We start from the raw sequence: 11,807 nt of genomic DNA, 5'->3' as shown, positions 1-11,807 counted from the left end.
TCAGGGGCCTGGAAGAAACAAGATTTAAACATGGGTGACAAGGTTGGATGAAGAGCATTTGGATGGGTCAGTGAGAGTGTAGCCTATTAAAGCACTGCCAGCAAAGCACTAAGTAACCAGATGGACAGGATGATTTTTTTTTTTGAGAGACAAAGTCTCACTCTTGTCACCCAGGCTGGAATGCAATGGTAAGATCTCAGCTCACTGCAACCTCCGCCTCCCAGGTTCAAGTGATTCTCCTGCCTCAGCCTCCCAAGTAGCTGGGATTACAGGCGCCTGCCACCACACCCGGCTAATTGTATTTTTAGTAGAGATGGGGTTTCACCATGTTGGACAGGGTGAATTTATCAGGACTACCTCAGCTATCCCAGTGCTTGCACAGTGTACTCATGAATAGAATCACCATGGTGGCAGAGATGGAGGCTACTCATTGGCCTAGAAACATGGACTCCTGTCACCCAAAGCTGACCTAACTACTGCTATTGCTGAGTGTTAAACCTGTCAGCAACAGAGACCAATGCTGAGCCCCCAGTTCAGTACTACTGAAGGAGAACAACCAGACACTTGATGGTGAGTTATTACACTGAACCTTTTCCATTTTGGAAAAGGCAAAAATGTATCCTGACCTGGGAGGCGGAGGTTGCAGTGAGCCGAGATCGCACCACTGCACTCCAGCCTGGGCGACAGAGCGAGATTGCATCTCAGAAAAAAAAAAAAATTCCAAAATTCCTCCCCCTTTCCTCAAGGTAGGACAAATGTGGTGCCATTTATGTTCCAGAGTTCTAGTGGAGGCTAAACTTACCATCTGAATCTATATCTTTGGCTAACCTTACCCCCCTGTCCTATATTGCTTCCCTCACTTTATTACAGGTTTTCCTTGAGAGCACTCCCTCAATAAACCATTTGTACAGAATCACTTTCTCAGGCTCTGCTTTTAGAGAATCCAACCTAAGACAGGTTAATAGTGGTGCCAACTAAGAAATACCAAGAATCAGAACAGTTTGGGTTTGACAGAAGCTAGAGCAAAAGTGAGCTCAGCTTTGGAATGTTAAGGTGCCATTGGCTGGAATAGACGGGGGGGGCTTGGTCAACTTGATTAAAGTGCACCTATGAGTAACCTATAGCCAACATCATAGCTTAATGGTGAAAGACTGGATACTTTTCCTCTAATATCAGGAACACAAGGATATTCACTCTTGCCACTTCAAGTCAGCATTGTGCTGAAGGTTCTAGCCAGAGCAATTAGGCGAGAGAAAGAAAGAAAAGGCATCCAGATTGGAAAGGAAGAGATAAAACTATATTCACAGGTGGCATTATCTTGCATATAAAAAATCCTCCAGCCTGGGCAACACAGTGAGACCCCATCTCTACAAAAAATTTAAGGGTGGGTGCAGTGGCTCATGCCTGTAATCCCAGCACTTATAGATGCCAAAGTGGGAGGATCCCTTTAGCCCTGGAGTTCAAGATTACCCTGGGCAACATAGTAAGACTTTGTCTCTACATAAAATAAATTTTAAAAAATTAGCCAGGCATGGTCCCAGCTATTTGGGAGGCTGAGGTGGGAGGATCACTTGAGTCTAGGAGGTTGAGGCTGCAGTGAGCCGAGATCACACCACTGCACTCCAGCCTGGGCAATAAAGTGAGACCCTGTCCTAAAAAAAAGAAAGAAAAAAGACATTGTGGAACTGGCACAAGAATCGATGTAGTGATCAATGTAATATAATTAAGATTCCAGAAATAAACTCATATCTATAGTCAATTGATTTTTGACAAGGGTGCCAAGACCATCCCATATGGAAATAATAGTTTTTCAACAAATGGTGCTGGGACAACTGGGTAGCAACATGCAAAGGATTGAAGTTCGATTTTTACCTCAACACTATTTACAAAAGATAAAATCGATGAGTGATGTGAAAGAAAGAACTAAAACTAAAGTTCTTAGAAGACAACACGGGTAAAATCTTCATGACTTCGGGTTTTGCAAAGGATCCTTAGATATGGCACCAAAAGCATGAGCAACAACAAAAATATAAGTTGGAATGCATGAAAATTTAAAAGTCTTGTGCCTCAAGGGACATCATGATGAAACACAAACCGCAGGAAGGGAGAAAATATTTGCAAATCACATGTCTGATATCTGATAAGAGACTTGTATCTAGAATATATACTTAATAATAAAAAGGCAATCTGGGCCGGGCATGGTGGCTCACACCTGTAATCCTGGCACTTTGGGAGGCCGAGGCGGGTGGATCATCTGAGGTTAGGAGTTTGAGGACAGCGTGGCCAACGTGGTGAAACCCCATCTTTACTAAAAATACAAAAATTAACTGGATGTGGTGGCAGGTGCCTGTAATCTCAGCTACTTGGGAGGCTGAGGCAGGAGAATCGCTTAAACCCAGGAGGCGGAGGTTGCAGTGAGCCAAGATCGCACCATTGCACTCCAGCCCAGGCAACAAGAGCGAAACTCCATCTCAAAAAAAAAAAAAAAAAAAAATCTGGGCTGGGTGTGGTGGCTCACATCTGTATCCCAGCACTTTGGGTGGCCAAGGCAGGAGGATTGCTTGAGCTCAGGAGTTCAAGAACAGCCTGGACAACAAAGAGACTTTGTTTCTAAAAAAAAAAAAAAAAAAATTAGCTGGGCATGGTGGCATGTGCCTGTGGTCCCAGCTACACGGGAGTCTGAGGCAGTAGGATTGCTTGAGCCTGGGAGGTCAGGGTTGCAATAAGTTGTGTTCACGACAGAACAAGACCTGTCTCAAAAAAGAACAAAGAAAATCTGTTGGGCATGGTGGCATGCGCTTATAGTCCTAGCTATGCAGGAGGATCCCTTGAGGCCAGGAGTTCAAGGCTGCATTGTACTATGATCGTGCCTGTGAATAACCACTGCACTCCAACCTGGGCAACATAGTGAGACGTGGCTCCTTGAAAAATTGTTTTTTGGCTGGATATGGTGGCTCATGCCTGTAATCCCAGCATTTTGGGAGGCCAAGGTGGGCAGATATCCTAAGGTCAGGAGTTTGAGACCCACCTGGCCAACATGGCAAAACCCAGTCTCTACAAAAATTAGCTGGGTGTGAGGCCGGGCACGGTGGCTCACGCTTGTAATCCCAGCACTTTGAGAGGCTGAGGCGGGCAGATCACGAGGTCAGGAGATCGAGACCACGGTGAAACTCCGTCTCTACTAAAAATACAAAAAATTGGCCAGGCGTGGTGGCGGGCGCCTGTAGTCCCAGCTACTCGGAGAGGCTGAGGCAGGAGAATGGCGTGAACCTGGGAGGCGGAGCTTGCAGTGAGCCGAGATCGCGCCACTGCACTCCAGCCTGGGTGACAGAGCGAGACTCCGTCTCAAGAAAAAAAAAAAATTAGCTGGGTGTGGTGGCATGCGCCTGTAGTCCCAGCTACGCAGGAGGCTGAGGCAAGAGAATTGCTTGAACTTGGGAGGCGGAGGTTGCAGTGAGCCACGATCACACCAGTGCACTCCAGCCTGGGTGACAGAACAAGACTTTGACTCAAAAAAAAATTTTTTTTTAAAGAAAAGTCAATTTAAAAGTGGGCAAAGGATCTGAATAGACATTCCTCCAGAAAAGACATAAAAGTGACCTGTGTAAGCACATGAAGAAATACTCGACATCATCAGTCATCAGAGAATTGCAGATCAAAACCACAATGAGATACCACTTCACAGCCACTGGGATGACTAGAATCAAAAAGTGAGATAAGTGCTGTCAAGGATGGGGAGAAACTGAAATTTTCATACACTGCTGCTGTGAATGTAAAATGGTGCAACTGCGTTGGAAAACAGCCTGGCAGGCCGGGCACGGTGGCTCACGCCTGTGATCCCAGCACTTTGGGAGGCCAAGGAGGGCGGATCACGAGGTCAGGAGATCGAGACCATCCTGGCTAACATGGTGAAAACCCATCTATACTAAAAATACAAAAAATTAGCCGGGCGTGGTGGCAGGCGCCTGTAGTCCCAGCTACCCAGGAGGCTGAGGCAGGAGAACAGCGTGAACCCGGGAAGCGGAGCTTGCAGTGATCCGAGATGGCGCCACTGTACTCCAGCCTGGGTGACAGAGCGAGACTCCGTCAAAAAAAAAAAAAAAGGAAAACAGCCTGGTAGTTCCTCAGATGTTTAAATATAGAGTTAACCATAAGACCCAGCAATTCCATTCATTCCTAGGTATATACCCAAGAGAAATTAAAACACATTCACACAGAAACTTGTATATTAATATTGATAGCAACATTATTCATAATAGCCAAAAGGTGGAAACAACTGAAATATTCATCAACAGATGAACACATAAAATGTGGCTCATCCACACTATGGAATATTATTTGGCCATAAGGTGAAATGAAGTACTGATTAATGCTACAACATGGATGAACCTTGAAAACATTGTGCTAAGTTAAAGAAGCCAGTCACAAAAGACCACATACTATATGATTCCATTCATATGAAAGTCTAGAGCACAGGAATCTATAGACACAGAAAATAGATGAATGGTTTCTTAGGGTTCTGGATGAGGGAATGGGAAGATGGAATGGGGATTAACTTAAAAGGCACTAGGTTTCTTTTTGAGGTGGTGCAAATACTCTAAAATTGACTGTGGTGATGGTCACATGTATCTGAGTATACGAAAAGCCATTGAAATGTATACTTTTTTTTTTTTTTTTTTTTTACTTAGGAATACATTTTTTCCCCAAAAAATGCCATTGAGGTATATACTTTAAATGAGTGAATTTCATACTTTTTGTTTGTTTGTTTCTTTTTGCAACAGCCTCTCCCTCTGTTGCCCAGGCTGGAGTGCAATGGTGTGATCTCAGCTCACTGCAACTTCTGCCTCCTGGGTTCAAGCAATCCGTTTTGAACCTGTAAGTCCCAGCCTTCCAAGTAGCTGGGACTTACAGGTGCATGCCACCACACCTGGCTAATTTTTGTATTTTATTTTGTAGAGATGGGGTTTCATCATGTTGCCCAGGGTGGTCTCGAACTTCTGGACTAAAGCAATCTGCCTGCCTCAGCCTCCCAAAATGCTGGGATTACAGGAGTGAGTCACTGTGCCTGGCCAATTGTATACTTCAAATGAGTGAACTGTATGTGAATTATATGTCTTAATAAAGCTGTTAAAGCCTGGGTGCAGTGGCTTATGCCTGTAATCCCAGCACTTTGGGAGGCCGAGGTGGGTGGATCACTTGAGGTCAGGAGTTCAAGACCAGCTTGGTCAGCATGGTGAAACCTTGTCTCTACTAAAAATACAAACGTTAGCTGGGTGTGGTGACGGGTGCTTGTAATCCCAGCTACTTGGGAGGCAGGAGAACAGCTTGAACCTGGGAGGCTGAGGTTGCAGTGAGCCGAGATTGTGCCACTGCACTGCAGCCTGGGTGAAGAGACTCTGCCTAGAAAGAAAGAGAGAGAGAGAGAGAGAGAAAGGAAAAGAAAGACAGAAATAAAAGAAAAAGAGAGAGAGAAAGGAGGGAAGGAAGGGAGGGAGGGAGGGAAAGAGAAAGGAAGGAAAAAAGAAAGAGAAAGAAAAAAGAGAAAAAAGAAGGAGAAAAAAAGCCGTAAAAAAAAAAGAAAGTGCCATTGGCCATCAGGTATGTGAGTCTAAAGCCTGAGTTGGAAATAAAGCCTTGGAAGTCCCTTTCTGCGCTACCTACAGAGGGGCCCATGTGGCGTTGTTCTGGATTCCCGTCGTAACTTAAAGGGAAACTTTCACAATGTCCGGAGCCCTTGATGTCCTGCAAATGAAGGAGGAGGATGTCCTTAAGTTCCTTGCAGCAGGAACCCACTTAGGTGGCACCAATCTTGACTCCCAGATGGAACAGTACATCTATAAAAGGAAAAGTGATGGCATCTACATCATAAATCTGAAGAGGACCTGGGAGAAGCTTCTGCCGGCAGCTCATGCTATTGTTGCCATTGAAAACCCTGCTGATGTCAGTGTTATATCCTCCAGGAATACTGGCCAGAGTGCTGTGCTGAAGTTTGCTGCTGCCACTGGAGCCACTCCAATTGCTGGCCGCTTCACTCCTGGAACCTTCACTAACCAGATCCAGGCAGCCTTCCAGGAGCCATGGCTTCTTATGGTTACTGACCCCAGGGCTGACCACCAGCCTCTCATGGAGGCATCTTATGTTAATCTATCTACCATTGCTCTGTGTAACACAGATTCTCCTCTGCGCTATGTGGACATTGCCATCCCATGCAACAACAAGGGAGCTCACTCAGTGGGTTTGATGTGGTGGATGCTGGCTCGGGAAGTTCTGCGCATGCGTGGCCCCATTTCCCATGAACACCCATGGGAGATCATGCCTGATCTCTGCTTCTACAGGGATCCTGAAGAGATTGAAAAAGAAGAGCAGGTGGCTGCTGAAAAGGCAGTGACCAAGGAGGAATTTCAGGGTGAATGGACTGCTCCAGCTCCTGAGTTCACTGCTACTCAGCCTGAGGTTGCAGACTGGTCTGAAGGTATACAGGTGCCCTCTGTGCCTATTCAGCAGTTCCCTACTGAACGATGGAGCACTCAGCCTGCCACAGAAGACTGGTCTGCAGCTCCCACTGCTCAGGCCACTGAATGGGTAGGAGCAACCACCGAATGGTCTTAAGCTGTTCTTGCATGGGCTCTTAAGCAACATGGAAAAATGGTTGATGGAAAATAAACATCAGTTTCTAAAAAATAAAAAAATAAAAAATAAAAATAAAAGACTTGGAAGTCATCATCACGTGGATGGTAGTTTTTCTTTTTTTTGGAGACAGGGTCTCACTCTGTCATCCAGGCTGGAGTGCAGTGGTGTGACCTCAGTTCACTGCAACCTCTGCCTCCCAGGCTCAAGAGATCTTCCTACCTCAGCCTCCTGAATAGCTGGTGCACACCACCACCCCCGGCTAATTTTTGTATTTTTTGTAGAGATGAGGTTTTGCCATGTTGCCCAGGCTGGTCCTGAGCTCAAACAATCTGCCCACCTTGGCCTTCCAAAGTGCTGGAATTACAGATGTGACCCACTGTGCCCAGCCCTGGACAGTAGTTTAAATGTGAGAATGGATACAATCACTGAAAGAACACATAGAATGAAGGGAAAGAGAAGCTAATTAAATAAATGATTAGAGAGATAAAAAAAACCGTGGAATATAGTGTTACAGAAAGCAGTGGGATTGAGTATCTATCACAAGATGGATACACAAGGGATAATAATCATCACAACCTCAAATTCAATAGGAAAGCCCAAATAAGAAAGGAAGAATTCAGTGGTAATAGCTATTGATTTGGTGGTAATAACCATGGTGTCCACAAAACAGTGGGTACAAAAAGCAGATCATAGAAAGGGAGGCCTCTATCCCTATAGCTCCACTAAGATGACTTGCCATGGTCTGATCCTCCATTTTCCAAATCCGGTGGTCAATTTCCAGTTATCTTAACCTGTTTTATGAGCAGGAATGATGGAGATTATAGCCCCTTCTTGAAGCTTTTTTTTTGGTTTGTTTTATAAGACCCCTCACTTTTGAATTTTATTCTTCCTATTTCCTGGCTACTCTTTTAAAATAAATTTTGCTGTATGTTCCTCCTCTCTGACCTTTATTAGCTGGAATGCCTCAGGATTAGAGGTCTGTCTTTAAACTGCTTCTCTTTTCTTCCACATTGATTTCTCTCCACCCCATGGCTATGTGTATGCCATGTATAACTTCATTAATCCTTAATTTATACCTCTCATTGTCCCTTGTATGAGCCCCAGGTTCATATTTCCAATTGTTTACTCATAGCTCCATTCGGAAATCTAATAGGGATCTCCAGTTTAATATGTTTGAAGTAAAATTGGACGTTCCCCCCCGCCAAAAAAAACCTTGCTCCTGTCTCCTCACATGTGCTATCTCAGTAAACGACATCACTATTTATCCAGTTACTCAAACCAAACTGATTTTATACTTTGACTTTTGTACTTTTTTACTGATTTTTGATTCTGGTCTTTATCTTGTACCCCACATTCAATCTATTAACACATCACCTCTCCACCACTTTCATAGTACATCCTGAATCCTACCACTTTCATTGCAACACTAGTTTTGCAGGTCTTCTGCAATAGCTTCCTAACTGGTCTTTTAGCTTCTATTTGGCTTCCCTATAGGGAGTTCTCAAAGAATCAACCAGAGTGAACATCTTCAATTATAAATCAGATCATGCCACTCTTTTACTCAAAATCCTCCATGGCTTCCTAGCATTCTTAGGATAAAATTCAAAGTCCTTTCTTTGGTCCATAAATCCGTAAGTGATCTGGCTTCCATCTTGTTTCTCCAAACTAAGTTCCTACCTATTCTTTTGCCACAGTGGCTTCCTTGCCAAGCATACTCAAGCTGCAGGGTCCTTACCTTGTTGTTTCTTCCACTTGAAATGTTCTTTCCCAAGTATGTATAGCTTACTGTCTCACTTCAAACCTTTATTTAGATGTCACCTCAGCAGAGGGGCCTTCTCTGAACCCCCTATGTAAAAGAGCACATCCATCCAGGTAACCCATTTTTATTCTGCTTTATTTCCCTCTACAGTACTCTTTATAACTTTATTATCTGTGTGTCTCTCCCCTCCTCCTATGCTCCCAACCCTTGCACTAATAAGTTCCATGAATGCAAGAATCTTGGTTCTATTCACTGTTGCAGCCCCAGCACATAGAACAGGGCCTTCCAGAGCAGGAATTCAATAAATAGTTGTTGACTGAATGATGAAAGAATGAATAGGATGGTGGGGCATTAAATAGCTACTTTGTGCTGTAGCCCTCTTCTAGGTGTTGAGATTACAAAGATGATAAAAACATAGTCCTTGCCCTCAAGAATTTATATTCTAGTAGTATAGCTGGATTACAAACATGTAATTTTAAATTAAATGTTATAGGTAAAAAATGTTATTAAAAAACCAGTGCAGAGTAAGCGGATAGATAGAGGAGGATGACATGAGGTTCCATTTTAGTTACAATAGTCAAGAGCTGCCTGTGTTAGGAAGTAGGATTTCAACAGACACCTCAAGTCTAGTAAAGATCTAGTAGATGGACATTCCAAGAAAAGGAAAAAAACCCTAGGGCTGGGACATGCTTTGACTGGAGCGACAGTAAGGCTAATGAGGCTAGAGCAGAGCTAGGCAGTGTGGGAGGAGATGAATCAGATAAATAGGCAAGTGCTAGATCAGATCATGTAGGGCCCTCCTTAGAGGCAATTGATTTTTTGATGGCCTCTAAGGCTATCATACTTTCGACTTTTATTATGTGATGGGAAGCTGTTGGAGGTTTTGAGCAGGGTGGGGACTGGGGAAATAATACGACCTTACTTTTTTTTTTGAGACGGAGTCTCATTCCATCACCCAGCCTGGAGTGCAGTGGGGCGATCTCAGCTCGCTGCAACCTCCGCTGCCGGGTTCAAGCGATTCTTCTGCCTCAGCCTCCCAAGTAGCTGGGATTGCAGGCACGCTCCACCATGCCAGATAATTTTTTTTTTTTTTTTTTTTTTTTTTTTGTATTTTTAGTAGAGACGGGTTTCACCATGTTGGCCTGGTTTCCAACTGGTTTCGAACTCCTGACCTCAAGTGATCCGCCCACATCCGCCTCCCAAAGTGCTAGGATTACAGGTATGAGCCACCGCGCCTGGCCAGACCTTACATTTTTAAAAATCACTCTGGCTGCCTTATGTTTAACTGTAATGGCAATAATGGAAGTAGACAAACGAGGTAAGTTTCTATTGCGGTGGTCTTAAGTAATATGTAATGACTTGGAATAGGAGAGTAGCGGTAGGGGAGGTGAGAAAGGGTCAGATTTTTGCACCCTGGGCTTCTGGTAAGAAAAAAAAAAACCCAGCCTGGCAGCTGGGAGTAATCCTCTGCACGGTTACTGTAGGTGTCATAACGAAACAGAGTACAAAAGTCACCCCACATCACCCGGCCCACTCTTGGGAACCTTTACCCACACCACCCCTTTTCAGAAAAGAGCCTCTGGAATAGCTACACCTCAAGCTACTGAGCCCCTTCTTTAAAAATACGTAAATGGAGACTCTCAGGGGAAAATGGGCCTCGATAGTATAGAAACCACTTAAGGAAACAAAGTCCTGAAAGGAAACGGGGATTTTCAGAAGAAATCCTTGTGGCAATCATTGCTCGTTCCCAGTGTTCAAAAACGGCAAAACTGGCCATCATCCAGGAAGTGGCCTGCCAATCCCCTGGAAATTTAGCTTATTTCTGTAACAACTCTGGGAAGCCCCTAACTCTTATTTGTTTTGAGTATCACAAGGTAAGCAAGCCCGAAAAAACTACAAAAACAACTTTGCCTCTTCGGTAATGCGCAGGCGCCCCCTCGCTCTGTTTTCCGTTGGCCTTAAGCCCCGCCCCTTGTGCGTCCTTCGAGGAGGGTTGCGAGCCGTGAGCTCGCGCGACCACTCTTCCCTCAGTCTTCTCGAGCACATCGTCGCAAACGGGGCCGGAAAGCGTGGCAGCGCAGGCGCAAGCGCAGAGCGCGGAGGCGGTGGTGGCGGCGGCCGCTGGCCAGTGTAAGATGGCGGCGGCGTTGGTGGTGGCAGTGGACGGGGCGGCTGGGCCTGGAACAGTCGGAGCAGCCGCTAGCAGAAGGATGACCCAAGACGGGAAGCGGGCTGCTGAGCCTCGCCGATTCCCGTGCTTGTAACTGCCCCAGCCGGACACCCCCCCCTCCCTTGACCTACCCGGTCTGTGTCTCGTTCCGGCTCGGCCTGCGCCCCCACTCCGCTCCCCAGCCGGTTTCCCCTAAGGATGGGCCTGACCCATTTCCCAAGCTCTTAGCGCTCAGGTCTTTTCCTTCTGCCGACCCGAAGTCATCGCTGGGAGTACTGGTTGCCCTTTCCTCAGGTCAGCCCTTGTGTTGCCCCCAAGAGTCAGCCGCACAGTTCACAGGGACGCCTTGCTTTTGGGTGACCCATGTGTGCGCTCCTATTTCTCCCCTTAGTTGAGGGACACGGCTCGCCCTGCGTCTCCCCGTCACCTCAGGGCCACCGCGCAATGTGTCCCCCTCCCCCATCCCAAGTTCCCAGGCCCAGCACCTTGTACGGAAGGCGGAGGTCCGAGAATTCCGGAGTCGGTTGTTGTCTTGTGGTCTTGTACCCTTTGTAACATAATTCTCTTAGTTTACCTCTTCTAACTCCCAAATCTTTTAGGATATCTTAGAACGGTCCCATTTGGTCCCTGTTAGTTGGAAAGCATCTGGTGGCTTGAATTTCTGACTCATGATTGTTACTGGAGTCTCTGTAAACAAACCGGCACTAGCGCTATCACATTCTGTCCGGGATTTCCCCCCCTGCTCTGTGGCTTCTTGTTGAGAGGTTGTTTGGTTATGGTTTAGCGTTGAAAAGATTCAGGTTATCCTTTTAAATGACTTTACGTTTTATTGGAGCTGGGAGATTACTTACCTGGCTTCTAATCATCATGTTGGTTCATTTTATTTCCGTATGTGTGTGGGTTATTTGTTCAGTAATTAGAATTAGATCAAGTATTCTGCTTTTAAGTAGTTTTGAGAAGGCCTAAAAATACTAAAGTGTATTCATAAATATTTTTATTATATTCAGTAGAAGACACACCTTTGCCATGTAAATTTTAACTTTTCTCAGTCCTTCAGTGAGTCTACAGACCTATTTTCTCAGGAGCTCAGCCTGGCCTTCAGTGATAAAAGGAGGAAAGGTGAGTGGGAGTTGGAGGCATTAAAATTCTTGAGTTCAAGACAGACTGCCCTGATGCTCAACTGCTGACCACTAAAGTCATAAAATTCCTACCAGTTTCCCAAAGAGTTTGAGTGTTGTTCTTGGCTTT

General features: G+C 45.3%; 2 protein-coding genes across 18 annotated transcripts in view; both read left to right on the top strand.

Moving 5' to 3' along the window:
* Window positions 1-5,670: 5,670 nt before the first annotated feature.
* On the top strand, window positions 5,671-6,679 carry LOC134734452 (small ribosomal subunit protein uS2-like). The gene has a single exon (XM_063627007.1). It carries the CDS (start codon window positions 5,722-5,724, stop codon window positions 6,607-6,609), a length of 888 nt encoding a protein of 295 aa, XP_063483077.1. The 5' UTR covers window positions 5,671-5,721; the 3' UTR covers window positions 6,610-6,679.
* Window positions 6,680-10,316: 3,637 nt separating this feature from the next.
* The window catches only part of DCAF8 (DDB1 and CUL4 associated factor 8), a 48,411-nt gene continuing 46,920 nt past the window's right edge, over window positions 10,317-11,807 (top strand). For 2 of the 17 annotated variants that reach the window (XM_063626986.1, XM_063626972.1), the window contains exons 1-2: window positions 10,442-10,853; window positions 11,609-11,678. The gene's annotated coding sequence lies outside the window, so the exon portion shown is untranslated. Of the gene's footprint in view, window positions 11,679-11,807 lie in introns of all 17 variants that reach the window. The other 15 variants (XM_063626971.1, XM_063626974.1, XM_063626975.1 and 12 more) reach the window with 15 other exon arrangements.

The sequence above is a fragment of the Symphalangus syndactylus genome, chromosome 12 (assembly GCF_028878055.3).
Source record: "Symphalangus syndactylus isolate Jambi chromosome 12, NHGRI_mSymSyn1-v2.1_pri, whole genome shotgun sequence".
Lineage (NCBI taxonomy): Eukaryota > Metazoa > Chordata > Mammalia > Primates > Hylobatidae > Symphalangus > Symphalangus syndactylus.
The sequence above is the reverse complement of the archived record's forward strand: the minus strand, read 5'-3'. Positions and strand labels throughout refer to the sequence as shown.